Source organism: Salarias fasciatus, chromosome 23 (assembly GCF_902148845.1).
Source record: "Salarias fasciatus chromosome 23, fSalaFa1.1, whole genome shotgun sequence".
NCBI classification, from domain to species: Eukaryota; Metazoa; Chordata; class Actinopteri; order Blenniiformes; family Blenniidae; genus Salarias; species Salarias fasciatus.
In genome coordinates this window covers 16,910,043-16,930,228 of record NC_043766.1, presented here as the reverse complement: position 1 = coordinate 16,930,228, position 20,186 = coordinate 16,910,043, and the positions used below count along the sequence as shown (strand labels likewise).

Sequence of the window (20,186 nt, the reverse complement as noted above, 5' to 3'; positions counted from 1 at the left end):
TCGAGTAAGAGGTGCTGTTGAACTACATCATGGGAACTTGGCCAGTTTTCTTTAATGAGCCTGATTTACCAGTCATTGGCCAGAATTACAAAACAGTGGGTTTCTGAAATTTCTCAATGGAGTTGAAATCCAGTAACAAATTATCACGGGCATGGAGTTCAGACTCCTTTCCCAATTACAGTTCTTTGTCATGGCATCAGAAAATGCAAACATCTAGACACCAGCACAAGTGAGTAAAAGACCCATTATAATATACCTTGAAAGATAACCACTGTACTATTAGTTCAGCTACATAATTGGAAGCCCATAGTTCAACATACTTCAATTGAATGCATATGTCTTCTTGTTACAGCACAAGAGTGTGGCACTGAGACATGTTGGAGTTTTTCAATTAAACCCAAAGAAAATGTTTGGGGTTGTAATTATTCATGGATGCCAAAAAGTTCTGTCTTTCACGTCAGCTTGTAAAGTAGCTGCAGACTCCATTCCTACTGCAGGGGCCTGAGTGTGTTTGTGCGTGTGTGAGCGCAGTCAGTCATCTCTAGATGTGGTTTAGCCATTTCCTCAGAGGAAAACGTTGTGGCTAACCTGTCTGGCCATTGGAGCTCTCCGTGCGCTGTGATGACTCTTACATCTGTCAGCCAGGGTCAAAGTTTGCTGCCAGCTTCCCACCAGGGAAGCCTGACTGAGCGGGCTGGGTTGTGTTGGGGTGCAGTATTGGGTATTTTCCAGAAAACAGGACAGCCGGAGGAGAGGACTTGAGAATGAGGAGAACTTTATGTCGCTCTGAGATTAAGGGTCAGCACTGAAAGAAAACAAAATATTACTCTTTGTGTTGTTGCCCCCCTGGATTTCCTGTCCTTTTAACTCAACAAAATACCTCCATCCATCATTGGAAGTGGCGTCGTTTGTATCAGTTTGTTTTCTTTATTGCGAAACCATAGAACACGCACGTCTTGAGCAGATCAGAAAACATCTCTTAGCTGTGTCTATTTGTTTAGAGATTTTACTGAATTATTATTTGGCGGTCTGGGTGGGTAGTGAATTTGTTTGCTCTTTCTTGTTTCTCTCTCAGGCCCAATGTGTGTGGCTCTCGCTTCCATTCATACTGCTGTCCAGGCTGGAAGACTCTGCCTGGGGGGAACCAGTGTATTGTTCGTAAGTTCCTCCATCCTTACATCCTCTCTGACACTTTACTGTAGTGCAAAGTTCAGTGGTGAAGATAACAACTATTCACAGCGTAGTTCTATTTGTGCAAGGTACCAAAGATGAGAATTCAGAATAAATAGCTGCTCTCTTCCTTCTTCTTTCTCTTCTCAGCAATTTGTAGGAACTCGTGTGGCGATGGCTTCTGTTCCAGACCCAACATGTGTACCTGTTCCAATGGACAACTGTCTCCCAGCTGCGGAGCAGGAGCAGGAGGTCAGTGAAATCATTTATCAAACATCATCCCCAACAGAAGATACTGGCACTGGGAGTCAAATTAAAGTGGTGGAGGCTGCTTGACTGAAACCATTACATTGCATTAGTTTGAGTTCCCACACGCATCAGGGACAAGCTGTGGCTCTTTCTTTAGCACAGAAACATTTCTCTTTTGAGAACCAAACTGTTAATTGTACAAACTGCTAATTTCTTTGATGAGCACCTGATTTATACCCAAAAGTTTGACGAGAGTAAAAGCTTCTGGTATCAAAAATTACAGACCTCTGATTTCCCATGTCCTAAATGCTAACTGTATATCTTCAAGTCTTTAACAGTGAATTTACTGGCTTTGATCACAATCATATATGTATGTGTGTGTGTGTGTGTGTAACAGAATGTGAGCACTGCATGAAGACAGTTAACACGGTGATAAAATTTGCATAAACCTGTGAGAATATAACAGAGTTAAGCCAAGTTTCCACTTGCACGATTCTGTGGCACGCATTGGCACGAATCGAGTAGCAAACTACTCGTAAAGTGGCGTGAAGTCTGCGTAAACCTGTCGTGACTGCGTGCCATGTCGGGACGAGAATTTTGAAATGTTCAAAATTTTGGACATTTCGGGCCGTGAACTATGCGCCAACTGTCCGTGAATGCCTCGTGAACTCGTCGGGAGAATGCAGGAGGATGCGTGCCAGTCGTGGCATGGCACATGGCACCACAGCAAATCCAAAAAGGACCCGGGGTTGGGGAAGCCCCCTTTTTATATGGCGTGCCGAATTGCGCAACCACGTCGTGCCAATGCGGGAAGCACGTAAACTATGCGCAAACTATGCGTGAATGCATCATGCCAGTTCGTGATACTGACGGGCGCGCATTTGTGCGCATTCGTGAACTATTTGTGAACTAGTCTTGAACAGTGCGGGAGCCTGCCAGTTCGTGACTCCAGATTGGCGCGCCTTGCCACGACAACATCGTGGCAAAAAGTTGTGCAAGTGTAAACCTGGGTTTACCAACCAACACCTCTTTCCAGGGAAAAGTGGTAATTTCGAAACTTTCCTCTGTGACAGAGTTCTGCATGCAACCCCTGAAAAATGACACATTACCTTATTTTTCTCTTTCCACATTACAGTTTGTTTCAATTAGGTACACAAAACAGGCATGAATGTGTAAAATAGCAAAAGTACAACTCAAATCCAAAAACCATAACTGAAATACCATAACCTTATATACAAAGTGGCAGGAAATTCCAAAACCAAAGAAGCTTACTTTAGATTCTTACTGTAAAGTGCTAAGGCCTGCCTTAGCAGTGGCACTGCTTTGAGAGGTTCTTGGTTTGAGAAAATGTATGAATGTGAAACAGAAGAACTGTAGAGTGGATTAAGGAAGTTCTCTTCAAACTGAAGCTTTTTGATGGAAAGCACTTGGCCTGTTATCACCTCATCTGAATAATTTCTGTACATGAGCACCAGCAGTGATCTCCGCTAAGTCAGATTTATTAATGACAACATATTTTTTATGTACTTCAGAAGGGCTTTGAGCTTCACTTCCCTCAACTGCGATGCTGCCAAGCGGCTCAAACTGCTGATGACATGTTGTCTGCTACACTGAGCAGATTCAGTGTCTTTGCCTCCAACTGCTAGGCTGCAATCCAAAAGTTGTCCCACCTTTCTCCTGCAACAGCCAGAAAAGTACTGTAGCCATTGTAATAGTAATGTAGTAACTCCCAGGCCTCCGGCACAGCCTTTAGGTCACAGGGTTTGTCAGGATTAAAGTCAAGAGTCTGGCTGCCACAGCTTAGTCTACTGGGCTTAGTTGCAGACCACTCAGGATGTGTGTGTTTGGAGTGGAGCAAAGTGTTTCAGTGAGCATGCATGCTGTGTGAAATCACATTTGTGTTTGTGAGATTACTGCAGTGTGTGCACGGTTTGAATACACAGTTAATGTGTACAGGACATACCAAAACTGTTGTTGTTAAGCACCACTTTGGGAGCATGCACTGTGTGTGTCAATGTGTGTGTTAAGTAGCGTGCAATGTGTTCAGCTTCACTGCTTTAGTAGGCCAATGTCAGCTCATCAGTCACGCCTGGCCCCTGCCAGACCCTTTACACATGCTCACATTCCTCTAAACCCACTAACACACAGATATGTTCACTTGAACGGAGGTGTACACACACACACACACACACAAACACACACACACACACACACACACACACACACACACAGCGAGTATCACTTGTCTATGACCTAGAGGTGTAAAACAGGATCCGCTCCAGCCATATGTAAGTCCATGGAGGTGAGGTGGGGAGAAGCTGCCCTCCAGGACAGCCTGAGACGTCCTGCAGAGTCAGAGCTTTGGAAAGAGCTATGAAGTCATGTTCCTTTGGAGCTTAAATGACCCCTGAAAGTGAAGTGATAAATTATTGTGAGAGCTCAGCAGACCAAGGCTGAAATGGTGGCTGCTTCCTGCAATTCTCAGCTTTCCTCAGCTGGTATTCACTTCTGCAAGTTTACAAACAGCACAGGAACTCCAACTATGTCAGTTCATTCAAAGATGATGTTAAAGTGCTACAATTAACTATTGACTGTTGGTACTTTAAAGTTTTTCTATTGGCTATAATAAATATCTGAAAGTTTAGATCATTCATCCAATTGTTTTAACATGCTTTAGAAGCTCTTGTGTTGTTTCACTGTTTGGTTTAATGCCATCTGTCAATTACTGGCTTTCAACATAAAATTAAAACCTCTTAATCTGTTTGGAGCGTCTGTAAAGCTTCTCATCCTGCCAAGTGTGACTATTTCCAAACTACCATGGATGCTGTGGCTGGATGTTTTAAATTGTCTTTGCTTCACTGGTATTTGGTTATAAAACTTTGTTTTTATTAGAATTCCCTCTGAGGCAACCTCACTGCTTTTGGTGACTTTCAACACGTTAGTTAGCCAAAACTGTTTTCACAGCATTCTCAGTATTAGAGGCTTCAGGCCATGCCAAGGGAAGGCAAACACCATCGTTGTAGATCTTGTCTCTTGAAATGCTATTACCTTCCAGATTCAGCTTTTGGCAATCATCCACTATTTAACTGGATAAGTCATTGCAGTTGAAAACAAATTGCTGTTCTATGGCAATCCATTCTGAAACACCGATTTCCTGACCTAAATGTATAGCCTGATTTTTACACCTTGTTTTGCTGTAGATTGCTTGGCTTGTTATAGATAGAATCTTTATATCTCACGTCTTGACTGTGGAATGCAGAGTTTAAATAAATCAGCAACACATTTGTGACTTTCTGCATGTAATCTACATGTCAGTGATTATTCTTGTAGCCACACAGATGGTGGACTATAATTTTTTTCTAATGACTCTTCCTGGAACGCTCGCTTTTTGCCAATGAACAATTCAGCCACATGTTTCTGTTGAAGGCCTGGCAGGCTTTTGGAAGTGAGCACATTTCCCAAAAAACTTAAACCCTTGCAAAGCCAAAGTGGCTTTATAATGGTATGAGTCATATTTACTGATAACCTGAAGTTTTCGTGTCACTTCCCAGACCAAAAGGTTCACTCTGTAAGTCACCCTTGTAATAAACCACAGTTTAGGGTAGCAGCTGTGCTGAGAATTGTACAGGGTTGTCTTTATTACCTTGTCTTCCCATAACCATAATTACAAAATCATTACCAGGGATGTTCTCTCCCTAATGCTGAGAAACAGCTGTCTGTCGACTGACAGTCTTAGACTGGTGATTGACCAGCAGCCGTAGTGAGCCCTGGGAAAGCCAGAGAGGGGTCCTTTTAATTAGAAACCATGCTGCCTCAACATAGTCCACCCCGACCACAAAACTCTATTTGGTCCTGTTAAGTATGAGGTAAGAAAATTAGTTAATCAAATAAATTGGTCTAATTGTCCTGGAAAACTCATGATGTAAGTGAATCGCATAATGATCTTTGCTGAAAGAGGATAACCGACCGTCTCTCCTTGAATCAAATGTGGAGATGATAAAATCATTGAATTTATTTTCTTACAACCATCAGTATCAATTTTGATCTTTTGTCCGATTTATCAATTACCAGAGAAGGTTCTGTATCAGGAACCAAAGTTTCACTATCGCTCATTTTCAAGGGAACGTTTGGTGTTTGGCTCATATCATATTAGCGTCTTTTAATTCTGTATATCCCCACAGTGCTCCTTTCACTGAGACACACAGACATGCATACCGTAATCCTTTTAATGCATGGATGTTTTACTCCGGAGGGAAGCCCTTTGAGTATCGTATACATGGAGTTTTTGGAATAATTCCTGGAATTTAGTGCATGTTTTATGAAAAGACATTTCAAATACAGCTTGTGTTCAAATCCTCACCCCCAGACATTACATACTTGTGAAATGAAGCCAGATTTTGAAGACATTGTCTTCAGCAAGGGCCTTTACTTGTGGCTCATCTATATCTATGTAGGTACAGAGTTAGATGTCAGGAGTTTACGTTTTTGCAATTCACAAGAAAGCATTCCAGCACTGATAACCACTAGTTATCCTCACATCTCCTCTACAGCCTCGTACTTGTAACAGGTGACGCCATGATTTCAAAGCCCCATTGAGCAATGAAATGAATTATGATTTCTTGAAATACCCATTGAAAAAAAAAAATCCAAATTGTTGCCTCCTTAATTCAAAGATGTCTTATGACCTAAAGCTCAATTTCTTTAGATTTATACTGTTTCCATTTCCCCCTTCTTTGTCGATCCCGCCTGAAATTGAGACTCACTTTGTTACTGGTCTCTTGGGCATGTGTAAGTCAGGACAAAACACAGCTATAAAGCTCCTCAGTTTTCCATAAGACGCACATGCTCCGACACACGCACTCACACACAGGCCGGCACTTCCTGTGTTCACTCTTTCTCGTAAAAAAAAAAAAAAAAAAAACCCAGATGTGAACAGCTCACCGACAACACTACCAGAGTACAGAGGTGCATTGTGCTGCCGCTATGCTACACCCAGCTCCTTTTGCACAGCGTATGGAAGATACCTGCAGTCAGTTGCCTTTGGGGGACATTGCATTGACTTGCAATCATTTCCCTGCAGACTTATTTGGACCTTAGCTGCTGTTGCTTTTACTTTATTGTTCCATAATCATAGCTGAAGTCTTAAAACATGTTTTAACTCATGATGACTCGATCTTCATGGCCTCAACGATGTGAGGCCCACGTGATCTGGAGAAGGAAACTTACTGCAGTCCCCACAGCAGTAATAGATACAGGTCGGCAGACACACGTTTGCTTCATTTGTCTACTTCAACCTGACATTCGATTTAAAAGTAAACTTAGTTTGACCTAAAAACTTCCCCTGATGGGAACTTGAATTATGTCCCCATATGGAAGATTCCCATGACATGTGTGTGAATAATTATAGATTCCCACACACACACACACTACCCTTTTGCTTTCCAGGCATGGGTCACTGGGGCAAAATGTCCCTCTTGACTTGAAAGTGATGGAGCGTCAAGCTAGTGTTGAAGTAGTTCATGTTACAGAGAAAACATTATAAACAATAAGTTTTACCGTCAGTGTCTTTCCGTCTGTCTCTTCATCCTTCAGTCTTGGTTCAGGGAACTTCTTGCTATGGTTTTCATCTACACCCAAAGACTGTTTCATTGACCTATTTAGAAATAGTTTTCTGGGGAGGGGGTACTGGTCGAATTATGGGTGAGCTAACCTAAGTTGCCCTCAATGTTTGGGTAGTGTTAGTTGTAGCTGCCTGGAAGAGCTTTTTTCTTAGGAAAAACTAATCACTTACTGCAGTCCTTAGCCATGTTTCACATCAGAGCTCCTATTATTGGCTTTAAGTGAAAAAAAAAGTAAAGAGTGTGCTGGGGTAACCTTTTTTTCACTTAAGGCTACATTTGAAATTGGGGGAAATCCTGACACATAACTCCTCAGAGTGAGCTAGAAATAGCGGGAAGAGTGAGACTAACCTGTAAACCGAACTGCCCCAGAGTCCAAAACTTCTTTCTTTTAATTTATGATCATATGTCGCCTGGAGGCACAATCCAGACCAGAGCGCTCCCTGCCAATTCTGTAGCTGGAGACTGCCAAGTGCTGCACATGAGAAAGTTAACTGGAATTCCTTCTAGACTTCTAGATTCAATAAATATGTGGAAAAAATCAAGTCTTGGTTGACCGTTTCAGTGAAGTGGATTTTTGCCTTGCATTCACTAAACAACACTCGGTTGAGTTCTAAGACACATGTAAGTCAGTCCTCGTGTAATCTGCCTGTAAGACAGACGTGGATAATCACAATGAAAGCTACTTTCAAGTGCGTTAACTCAAGATGACTCACAAAAGTTGTATTTAGTTTGTTTATGTACAGTCAAAATAAGTGGGTGGATTATCGTGACTGAAATGTCTCCCGTTGGCAAGTGTGCAAACTCAGAAAGTCTCATTAAACAAACTGAGCTACAGGGAAGCTCAGTCATTTCCCCTGTGCTGCACAGTTCTGCATGCCAGAAATTTTAAATAGCGAAAGAGACATAAACAGGCAGATGGAGAAGAAAGAGACAGCAGCTATAGAGGAAATTAATGTTGAACTTGCAATTAGGATATAGACAGAAGAGCTTGAAGGGTCCAGAGGTTAGAGGAAAAAATAGAAGAAGGAAGCAGGGAAAACAGAAGGAGACTGAAGGTCAATAATAAAAACTTTTAAGCTACAATGAAGAAAAAGATCTTTAACATCCGTTGCTACTGAGGCTTTTGTTCCTCCTATGTGTGGTTTAAAGGTGACTCAGCAGAAAGATGCTTGACAGCCAGGAAGGTCAATTAGTCAGACTTTCAGACGATGCATTTACACATTTAACATTGTTATATTGACCTTATCATTTGAACAGGACTGTCTTCCAAGCTTGAAGGCTTCTCATTCTATGGGCTTCATTCCTTCAGCGTGACGCACACAAAACATCTTTCACCTTACTGCCCTGTGCACCCTATTATATATCACTTTTATTTTTCCTGTTGTACCTGGCCTCTCTTCATCCTCTTCCGAAGACTTCCTCAAACAGTTTTCCTCTACTTTCAGCAAATTCCTGGCTGATTAAGTGTAGCATACAGCTGGCTTAACTTATTGTCTGCATGATTAACCCTGCCTCTGTGGCCTGTGGGTTCCTGAGTTTTTCCTGTCGATCTAAAACTTCAAGAAAAATTAAAAACATTTTACAAATCCTGGATTAGCTCAAAAGTGGAACTTTAGCAATGAAGCTGTATTAATTTATTATAGTGCCATTACTTGTAATGTTCTTTCTGAGCGATGATTTACTGAACACTGTGTCTTTCTTACAGTTCAGTCCTGTAACGTCAGGTGTATGAATGGAGGCAGCTGTGCAGAGGACGCCTGCTCCTGTCCAAAGGGATACACTGGCAGCCATTGTGGACAACGTAAGTAAAAACTGGATGGAAATGTTTAAATTTGGACCTTTTATGCATCAGTAACAATGCGATGTTCATGCACCAAGAAAACAATTAACACCGTGTCGATGCAACACTTCTGCTATAGAAGTATGAGAGATAAATATTATCAAATATAAAATTATATAGAAATGAGTTACACACTATGAAAGGAAAAGTGCTGTTTTGCTATTTCCGTGGCCAATAAATATGGAGTTTATTAACTAACAAATTTTGAGTGAATCATGTTCTTTTTTCTCCCTCTTCCATTTTTGTCTGATAGCTGTTTGTGAGAACGGCTGCCAGAACGGTGGACGCTGCATCGGACCCAACAGATGTGCCTGTGTCTATGGTTTCACTGGCCCGCAGTGCGAGAGAGGTGAGAGCTCCTCCACATTATGATGTTTATGATCTGTGTTTTGATCCTACATAGTTTTTTATGTGACCACAGGTGTATAAAAGCCCCTCTAGTACAAGTTCCATTGTAGGATTCCAGAAGAGAAACAAGAAAAAAAGGCTTGAATCATTGTACCGATAAAGACACAGCCATGAGTCGTGTTTTTGTCATATTTGGTTTAACAGGAAATCATACGGGAATGTTCATCCCTGCTGGTAGAAGTTTACTCACTTCTTAACTGTGGAGTGTTTCTCGTCATTAATCATAGTGTTGAATCAGTACCAATCCCAGCAATGAGAAAAAATGAGTCACAAGACAAAAGTCCAACTTGTTAATTTACCCTGAATACCAGCACACTTTTGAATGATGAATAACGACAAACATTAAAACTTTAATTACCATGTTCTTTAAAAGAGTCACTTTGGTTTTGCCAATCAGCTTCTCAGCTCTACTTTGACCTGCTCCAGTTTCTATTGATTTTGGGGGAATGAAATCCATCCTATTCGTAGTTAACTTTAACTTCACACACTAGGAACTTTGGGCTGCCTCGTTGTGTCACCCAGGGAGCAGCTGGGAGTCAAGTGCCTTGCTCAGAGACCTACTTGTTAAACTGTCAGCAGCGAGAGTCAAACCTGAGGAATCAAATCAGAATCAAATCAAATCAGATTTTATTTATATAGCACTTTTCATATTAATAAAAACAACGCAAAGTGCTGAACATTAAAAACAGTCATAAAAACAAAAAGAATAAAAACCGCGCCATCAAACAGTATGCACCACACACACACACACACTCACCCTCACACTCACCCTCACCCTCACACTCACCCTCACCCTCACCCTCACCCTCACCCTCACACTCACACTCACACTCACACTCTACCATTAATTCACACAGAACAGAGGAGACATGGCATGGCACTGAGCATCTTAGGGAAAACGCCACCAGTGGGGCCCCCCACACCAAGGAAAGTCGAGGGTCAATTAAAACTGGGGCTCCAGCGCCCGACCCCCGACCCCGACAGACCATGGGAACTCGCACACCAAAGTGTGGAGCCCCCAGGCCAGCCAGGACCAGAGTACCCGGGCACAGTAACCCCAGCATTGGACCAGCACCAACTCCCGGTGTGAAGGACCCCCCTGAGGAAACACTGGTATTAAACAGCTAAAACATAATAAAATATGACACAAAATTAAAATAAGATAATAAGATAGGATTATAAAGTAAAAAAGTAAAACAAGTTGAATGTGCATAATAAAATAGAATAAAATTACATAAATAAGAATGGAATAAGAGGACTATAAAAGGTCAGTTAAAAGCCTGATTAAAAAGGTGTGTTTTCAACCTCCCTTTAAAAATATCAACAGTCTCTGCGGTCCTGAGGTTCTCTGGCAGGCTGTTCCACAGGCGGGGGCCATAATGGCCAAAAGCCGCCTCACCATGAGTCTTGGTTCTGGCTTTAGGAACACACAATAAGGCACTGCCAGAGGACCTCAGGGCCCGCGAGGGTCGATAGGGTAAAAACAGATCAGCTAAATAAGAAGGCGCAAGGCCGTTAAGACATTTAAAAACTAATAAGAGAACCTTAAAATCGATCCTGAAGCGGACAGGGAGCCAATGCAGCGACTGTAAAACCGGTGTAATGTGGGCCCGCCCTCTGGTCCTCGTCAGCACGCGAGCGGCTGCGTTTTGTAATAGCTGTAAGTTTGAAATATTCTTTTTGGGAAGACCAGAGAGCAAGGCATTACAGTAGTCTAATCTACAGGAGATAAAAGCATGCATTAGCACCTCTGTACTGGCCTGAGAGAGAAACGGGCGGACTCTAGCTATGTTCTTAAGATGATAAAATCCAATCTTAGTTATGTTTTTTATGTGTGGAATAAAACTTAGCTCAGAGTCAAAAATCACGCCCAGGTTCTTAACTAATTGTTCTGGTTTAAAATCCCGTAATTTTGGTAAAATCTTCTCTCTCTGACCTTCAGGACCGATAACTAAAACCTCAGTCTTGTCCTGGTTGAGCTGTAGGAAATTCACTGCCATCCATGACTTGATGTCTGAAATACAGTTAAAAAGGGTTTCTATTGGCCCTGAGTCATCAGGAGACACGGCGATGTACAGCTGAGTGTCGTCAGCGTAACTATGGAAACTGATGCCGTGTCTCCTGATGACGTCCCCAAGTGGAAGCATGTAGAGATTAAAAAGTATAGGACCTAAAATTGAACCTTGGGGAACCCCACACCTAATTTCATGGGTTCCTGAGGAACAAGGATCCAAACTTACATAAAAACATCGATCTGTGAGATAAGAACTGAACCAGTTAAGAACAGTACCAGAGAGGCCCACCAGGTGACTCAGTCTATTTATTAAAATGTGGTGGTCTACTGTATCAAATGCAGCACTCAGGTCCAGTAGAACCATCACTGTGAGCTTTTTATTATCTAAATTCCACCTGATATCATTTAAAATCTTTAAAAGGGCCGTCTCGGTACTGTGGTTCACTCTAAAACCAGACTGATGTCTTTCTAAAATGTTATTAATCATTAAAAAGTCATTGACTTGGTTAAAAACCAGTCTTTCTAAAACTTTACTTAAAAATGGTAAGTTGGATACTGGTCTGTAGTTATTAAAAACATCGGGGTCTAAATTGCTCTTCTTCAGAAGGGGCTTCACCACCGCCGTTTTAAAGGCAGTGGGGAAGACACCCGTCTGAAGAGAGCTGTTCATGATATTTAAAATCTGTTCCTCAAGGAATCCATAAAGTGATTTAAAAAGTGGTGTGGGGATGGGATCTAAAAGGCAGGTTGTTGATTTTACTTGGGAGAAAACTCGACCAAGAGTCCTCGCGTCAACCAGGTCAAAACTGTCCAGTGTTTCCTCAGGCATGGACAACGGTTCAGCTGTGTTCACTGATAAAACCTGTTGGGGTAAAAGACTAGACCTGATGTCCATGATTTTAGTTCTGAAGTGGTCTGCAAAGTCTTCACAGAGAGCGTCTGTTGGCTCCTTAAAAGCTTTATTAAAATTAGTGCCAGTTAAAATGTTGAAGGTGGAGAAGAGGAACCGGGGGTTGTCTTTATTGTCTGAAATAAGTTGAGAGAAGTGGGAAGTTCGGGCCTGTTTAACTGCATTATTGTAAATTTTTAGTTGTTGACGTAGAATCTGGTGATGTACGGTCAACTTGGATTTTCTCCACCTTCTTTCAGCACTCCTGCAGTTTCTTTTCAGTTTGATGACTATATCATTTCTCCTCCACGGGGGTTTGGAATGGCCCTTGATTGTTTTAGTTAAAAGTGGAGCGACTGAATCCAGACTGGACTTCAGTTTACTGTTAAAATCGTCAACAATAAAATCACAAGATGCAGGTAAAATCACTGCAGGAGTGCTCTGTAAAATCTCTATAAAATCTGCAGCCACTTCAGAAGTAAGGTAGCGTCTCCTCACTGTTCTCACCGGGGCTTCCTGCTGGTTAAAACTGGTGATGTTAAAAAACACACAGTAGTGGTCAGACACAGCCAGGTCAACAACAGAGGACACACTGATGGACAGACCGTGGGTTATAACCAGGTCCAGGGTGTGTCCTCTGTTGTGAGTTGGCTGTGCGACATGCTGTTTAAAATCTAAACAGTTTAAAAGGTTTAAGAATTCTCTGGACATAGAGTCCGAGTTGTCATCAAGGTGTAAGTTAAAATCACCAGTTATTAAAATTCTACTATATTTAGAATGAATTATTGTTAAAAGTTCTGAAAATTCACAAATAAAAAGACTAGAGTATTGAGGGGGTCTGTATACTGTTAAACACAGGATCTGGGGACTGCTAAAAATAAAGGCGTGGTGCTCAAAGGATGTAAAACTGTTAAAAGCTACTGCACACGCATTAAATGAGGTTTTTAAAATGGAAGCAGTCCCTCCACCCCTCTTACCCTGTCTGGTTGAAAATAAAAAGTTAAAACTCGGTGGGGAAGCCTCAGTGAGGATAACAGGTGCATCGGTGCCAAGCCATGTCTCAGTTAAAAGCAGACTGTCCAAGTTATTATCTAAAATAAGATCATTAATAATAAAGGATTTGTTTAAAAGAGAGCGCACATTCAGCAGGGCCATGTTAATGGTGGTGGGCGGGCTGGATGTGCGCTCTCGGTGACGTTTCACTGTTAAAAGAGTCTTTTTGTGTTTAAGAACAGTCCGGGGGATGTGGTGTCTGCACGAGGTGATAACTGGGATGCTGTGGATGGTGTGTGGTGTGTCCGGGGGCAGTGGAGGTGTGTGAGGGGTGTGTGTGGCGTGTGGTGGATGGGGGGGGCTTGCAGGTAGTCAGTCACTGGGGGATGTGTGGACTGTATGCTGAATGTTACCTGCTAAAATGGAGCTGCCCAGCGTGCTCGGGTGAAGTCCGTCCTGATGATAAAAAGCTGGGCGGTTCCAGAAAAGGTTAAAATTATCAATGAAATAAAAGTTGGAGGCTGTGCAGGAGCGCTGAAGCCAGGTGTTTAAGCCGAGCAGTCTGGAGAAGCGTTCAGCGCCCCTGAAGAAGGTCGGCAAAGGTCCAGAGATAAAAACCGACCTTCCACAGCTCTCCAACAGGTTAAAAAGGTCCTTAAAATCCTGCTTGGTGACCTCCGACTGCCGCCGGGCCGTGTCGTTAGTCCCGACGTGGACGATGACCCGGCGGACAGTGGAGGGAAGGGACTGCAGGAGCTCCGGGAGTCCGTGTAGGATCGTGGGGACAGTAGCACCAGGAATACACCGCGTGATGGCGTTAAAAAAGCGAATATTCCTGATGCTACTGTCCCCAACCAGGAGTGTCGTGGGGGAAAAGAGGGGACGGGGCGGGGGCGGCTGTGGGGCGACGTCGTGGGTGTCCGGGGCGGCGGTGTCAGCGCCCAGGGCTGGGGAGCGCTCCGCCGGTACAGCGACGCCGCCGGCAGCAACCTCGCTGCCGGAGCGGTGGTCCTGGCCCTGGTTCTGGCTCTCCCCGCGGTGGTGGTGGCTCACGGAATGCCTCCTCACCGCCTCCCTAATCAGCCTCAGGCGGGCAGCGGAGGCCGCGGTCCGGGGCGATCGCCGCCGCTCCGGTACCGGCGGGGAGCGGCCCGGCTCCCTGGCCGCGGCGGGGACATCCTTCTCCGGGACAGCGGCGGGGAGCTCCTTCTCCGAGGCCGAAGTGGAGTTGGCCCGGGCCGCGGCGGAGTGATCCGTGGCCGGGGCGGGGAGCTCCTTCTCCGAGGCCGAGGAGGAGTGGGCCGCGGTGGAGGGAGCCGTTTCCGGGGCCGGGGTGTAGCGATCCCGGGCCGTGGCGGAGCGACGGCAGTGCTTGGCGGTGTTTGGTGGCGTGGCTTCCGGGGTGTCGTGGCGGCGAGCGGCGGACCCGCCAGAGGACGCGGGAGCAGCAGCGGCCGCAGCAGGCCGCGGACCCTCACCACCCGCCGGGCTGTCATATTGCGCCAGGGCGTGGAAGCGGTTCGAGAGGGGCAGTGGAGGCAAAGCCGCGGTGGACTTAGGCTTGTGGCCCCGCACCACCACCTCCGCCCAGGAGCGCTGATGGTCCGGTGTTGAGCAGGAGGGAGCCCAGGGAGCTGGAGCGGTGGTGGTCATGAAGGACGTGATGATCATGGATTGCCCTTCGGCCAGCGTCCGGGCCTGCTCCAGCAGATCGTCTTTTTCCCTGAGCTCCTCCGACAGCCGGCGGATGTCCTCCCTCAGGTCGGAGACGATCCTGTCCGCCTTCACGACCAGGGGGTGCAGGTGAGGTCCGCGGTGCAACGCTGCGGCCATGTTGGGCTGGCGGCACGGCCTCGCACACCGGTACCCACGGGCACACGCCTCAGTCCCTGGTGCCCGGGTTCACTACCGGTGTAACCGTGCCGCCGTCTTGCCGCCTCACCGCTCCTACCGGCGTCTCAATGCTGCTGCGCGCTCTCAATGCTGCTGCGCGCTCTCAATGCTGCTGCGCGCTCTCAATGCTGCTGCGCGCTCTCAATGCTGCTACCTCCCATCCAGAGTCCACTCTTTAAGGCCTAGGCTAAAGGCCCGTATATGCTCCCATTACGCACATAGATTGTTATGTGGATTTCAAACATTGGTCATGTGTCTTTGTACTCCCACGCATTTCTCAGTTCCTTACGTTGGTGTGCTTGTGAAGCAAACATTCAGTAGAGGTTAATATTGCATAGATCATCAACAGTCCAAAACAAAATCTTTTTTAGCTTCTTTGTTTCAGTGCCAGGGCGAGGTAATATCATAGATATGCCTGGCACACATTCATACCGTCTTTCTTACAAGGAATCATTTGTGTTGTCTTCCAAGTCATGTTGTCTTCTTTGTTGTTTTGACTGATCGAATTGGCGCTATACTGCACAGCACTGCTCCGCTGTCATCGTACGGTCATCTGTAAGCCCCCTAGAAAATACACCAAATTGCACATAAAAAGAATGGCTCTGGAACTATCTGTCTGCATATTTAGCATCAAACTTAGATAGGCCAAAACACACAAGGCCAGTCACAAAGACTTTGGGAAATTGTCCATCCAATCACTTGAAACCATTTCATCCTGTTTAGGGTATTGGGGCACTGGAGCCATTCCCATGTAACTATGGGTAAAGTAAACCCTAGACAGATCAAAGTGGCTGCCTTTGGTACATAAACAACTTGATTTGCAGAAGAAAAAAAAAAAGAAACTAGAAAAACTGAAGTGTTCTACAACTTTGAACTGGTCGTATGTGTCCATATATGTCCATATTGAATTTGTTGCCAGGAATTGTTGTATATCAAAATGGTAATGGGCATTTTCACTTTTGTTTTTCTTAATGGTGGTAGATAACATTCCTGAGGTGAGAGTTTGTTAGTGTGTCCATCGTCAGCAATTACAGCATCATAGTGAATGAAGTGCTGCATGAACTCCCTTTGTTTATAATATGACTAAAATACCAAATTACTCTATTGCTCGGGAGTCAACCCAACTGGGGCCAGATTAGTTGTGAGATGGACACCAAGCAGTCAGACTGGAGGAATGTAGACTGTGGTGTGACCCTGTCTTATATCAGTGGATTACCCACCCACACATGCACTTTAATGTTAGGAAAGATATCGAACCAGGAAAGCTTTGATGTTGTTGTGTGGTTGTAAATGTTGTTTCTGTCAGGCTAGACAGAGTCCTGGTTCATTATTTCAGCACTTGGTGAGGATTCAGAGTGTGCAGCCTCCTCTAATGCTGATGACTTCATACACTTTGCTCAGACAGACAGTGGGTGGTTGTCTCCTGCACTTTGAACAGCAGTCTGTGGTATGCGTGTGGTGGGAAGTGATGGCAGGGTGTTGGAAATAGGGGGGACAGTCCTCCTGGTAAATGAGAAATGTCTGAATTGAGTTGTCTTTGATAAAAATTTAAAAGAAGAAGGTATTTTCCGTTACTTTTACAAATCTTGCATTTACTTGGGCATTGCCTTTAGCCACTATCTTCTGTTTCTGTACCCTACCTTTACTCTCGCCAAGGTAAAGTTGTTGTCTAACTCCCCTAATTTACATTAGCCTCTTTACAGGTGTGTGTTTGTATGTATTTCTTTAATACCTATTTTCTGGAGAAAAAAAACACACAAAATAAACAATATAGGTATTGTTCCTCATACAGGCTTTTAAAACATCTGGCAATGAACACAACCCCTGTCCTGAGTTACAACATTCCCACAAGACTGACAAAATAGGGTTTCTTTGTGGAGTTGTTGTAGACATTTCCTGATGGGGAGTGGAACAAGGTAAAGAAGCAAGGCAGAGAGAGTGGCAGAGGGGGATGGAAAGGAGGACGATGGGAGGGCCAGTCTAAAAATGAAAATGGACTCCCCAGCTGTGCACACAAAGACTCTCAGAGGGGTGTGCAAATTCTCCATGTCAGATGAGCAGAGAGACTAAGGTACTTTTGAGGTTGTCTCAAGCGAAATGGACATAAACTTTTTTGTTTGTACTGTGCAGGATAGATATGTGCAAAAGTTTGACGCTGAGGACCAAAGAACATGTTGACATGTATTCTCATTAGCAAAAATACTTTGTCAGAAGCCAAAGATAAAATGTTAGGCTAAAATAGAATGATGATGATCTTGCAGGCTAATTAGGTGATAATCCTCAGAGATGTCAACAACTAAAAATGACCAGTAACACTTTTCTTCTTTTTAAAGAAGTAGGTTTAGTTTACAGTATTCCCAGTGTATCTGTTGGCGCTCTTGCTGTATTTTGTGGTTTTAGAGTTTGTGCAACTGAGGTCATGAGTCAGTAAATTTATTGCGTGATTCAGCCAGAAGAATGCTGATGGACTGTGATTATGAAGGCAGTGAAAGTCAACCAGCAGAGCTGAGGTGGATGTGTGGGATGGGGTTCTGGGAAACCCCTCGCATGTGTTTTGCCATGTGCGAACAGTCAGCACACACACATCCAAATGTTTCGTTGTTCTATCGATATAATATAATTTATAGTACAACAAAAAAAAAAATGACACTAAACATAAAACACTTCAAATGTGTCACTATTTTGTTTCTGCAGAAACAAGCATTTCCCGTGACTTTGTGTTTATCTATAACAGTGTGTTTCTGTACATAACAGCGTTATGCGTTGGTCAGACTCAGTGTGTTATTCCTGATTAAAACCTCTGCTTGAGGAAGTCTCTTAATTTCTGACGTCAACCATTGGAGCATAATTCGCTTGCAAATGGTTTAAAAAGTAATGACACTGTCATGAGCTTCAGTTGCTGTTTGTGCAAATTTGTTAACAATCTGAGAATAATGACATGATCGAGACATAAGCATGCCGGCACAGATTGATCTTTCACCTAAAGCACCTTGGCAATGCCGAGTTGGCATGTAACCGCACTGACCATCCCTGCTGGCTATGTTTGTAATATATGAGTTAACTGTGTGTTTCATGCATCCATTTAGTGGGTTTTGCCGTATTTGTGTTGGCAATGGTTTTTTTCAACATTTCACATGCATGTACAAAAGTAGGGAGCCTTTTTGAAGTACTGTATGTCTGCAGAACTTTGGTTTATTAAGCCAAATGTGCTCTCGAACAGCTCAGACTAGTGTTTGTCAGTTGACTAATACAGTCAATGGGGCCAATTTCTGTTTCAGCCCAGACCAAATAAATCAAACATCGCAAAGGAGCAATTTTGGACCCCAGCAAGTGGTGACGTCAAAGGTATTTTGAGTTGCTGGAAGAGTAGGAAGTTGTGCTATTTTTGCTCTATTGACTCTGGATAAGACTGGACAGAACATGGCTGGACAGGACGGCTACACAAGTGAGTGGGTGGGACCCCAGGGCAGGCAAAGGTCATTTGGTGGAAAAAATTGCCTGTGACAATTTGGTTGGAGTCAGTGAATTTGGAGCCACGTTAATGTGATTTACAGCGTCTTTATATTACTTTTTAATGGTGACCACATATGTGTGTTTTCCATATGCAGAAATTTTTGAAGAAAGATATGCAATAAACGTTGTTCAGCCATAAAGAAGTGAATATTAGCCCAAAGTCTTGAGAACTGGCTGAGAGTCTTATAAATGTCTGCAGTACTGTGCTTCTAATCAATGTCTGAAAACGAGTCTCTTGAGACTCTGCTAACATAATGAGAGCAATGCTTCATCCAGATACTATGTCTGATTATATGTTCGGAATTAAATCATCGTGTAAGGCATTAGTGTCATTAGCAGAGTCTATTTCCTCAAACTCGTCTTACTGTCTGCTTTTAATGGGAACGCATTTGGTGGTCCATCTCAAAAACAGAGTTGAGGACCACAGTCACTACTGGCTAAAATTGCTGGCTTTGGTTCAAATATCTATGCTCATATATATTTTTTGCGTTATTTAAGTGTCCTCATGGGACGGTGATGTAAGGCTTTGATCTAACTTGATGAAAAATGAACCAAATTACAGTCTCATCAGTTAAGAAGGAACTATAAAGACTTCCCCTCTGTGCAGTAAGTGTCCCGTGAGTGGTAGTTGTTGATGGAAACTGGAGCCCACTTGGCCAACTGTGTTTTTTTTTTTTTTTTTCCTGCCTGGCATTGTCTGCAGTGAGTTTGCATAATTGTTTCACAGTTGAACAGTGTTGGGGAAGTTTCCCTAAACAGACCAAAATAACTGCAGAAGTCAATACGTGCACGATGAATGAAGTATAGAAACAATGACCTAGGAGGAGGTGCAGGATCTACAACGCAATCTGATACGACAAAATTCCCAGTATTGACAAGCACAATGATTTAAAATATATCATATACATTTAAATGAAGCTCAGTTTGCAACTAGTTGCTTGCGTGTGTCCACGAGGACTTCAGATCATGTGTTCTGTTTTCTTATCTCTCCCAGCCCAGTTCTCCCACAATCATGGTGTCCCTGGATGTGTCTGCTAGTGTTTGTGCTGTTTTAAACAGTTATTCACAGTTGAGTGGCAGCGTTTGGTGTGGAAGAAATGAAAAGAGCAGACTGTGCAGGCCTGATTACAGCTAAAGGAAGAGAGTGATCTCAAGGCTCTTGATAATTGCGTTGATAAGACCAACAGAGCCTGCTATGGTTGTATGGTTGGATAGTGTGGAGATAAACTTTCTCTTTCTCAGAACACACACACACACACAAATACACACACACACACACGCACACACACACACACACGAATCATTTCTTTTTATCCACATAAGCAGAAATACACATGGACACAAACAATTCTCTGTAATCCGTAATTCCTCATGTCTCGCCAGACATGTGCTCAGGCTGCACACACACACACACACACACACACACACACACACACACACACACACACACACACACACACACACTCAACCCATTCTGGACACATCTGGTTGAAAGCACATGCATCTTCCCACACAAACTCTCAGCGACATGCAGATTCACACATTCGACCAGGGATTCTTCTTTAGGTTTGTCCTACTAATTCATTTGACTTATTC

General features: G+C 43.7%; 1 protein-coding gene across 1 annotated transcript in view; it reads left to right on the top strand.

The window, feature by feature from the left end:
- fbn2b (fibrillin 2b) overlaps positions 1 to 20,186 on the top strand; it is a 71,519-nt gene that overhangs the window by 10,443 nt on the left and 40,890 nt on the right. Inside the window, exons 3-6 of the mRNA XM_030083473.1 lie at positions 1,076 to 1,158; positions 1,321 to 1,422; positions 8,746 to 8,841; positions 9,134 to 9,229. Coding sequence (XP_029939333.1) covers positions 1,076 to 1,158; positions 1,321 to 1,422; positions 8,746 to 8,841; positions 9,134 to 9,229 — 377 coding nt within the window. The remainder of the gene's footprint in view (positions 1 to 1,075; positions 1,159 to 1,320; positions 1,423 to 8,745; positions 8,842 to 9,133; positions 9,230 to 20,186) is intronic.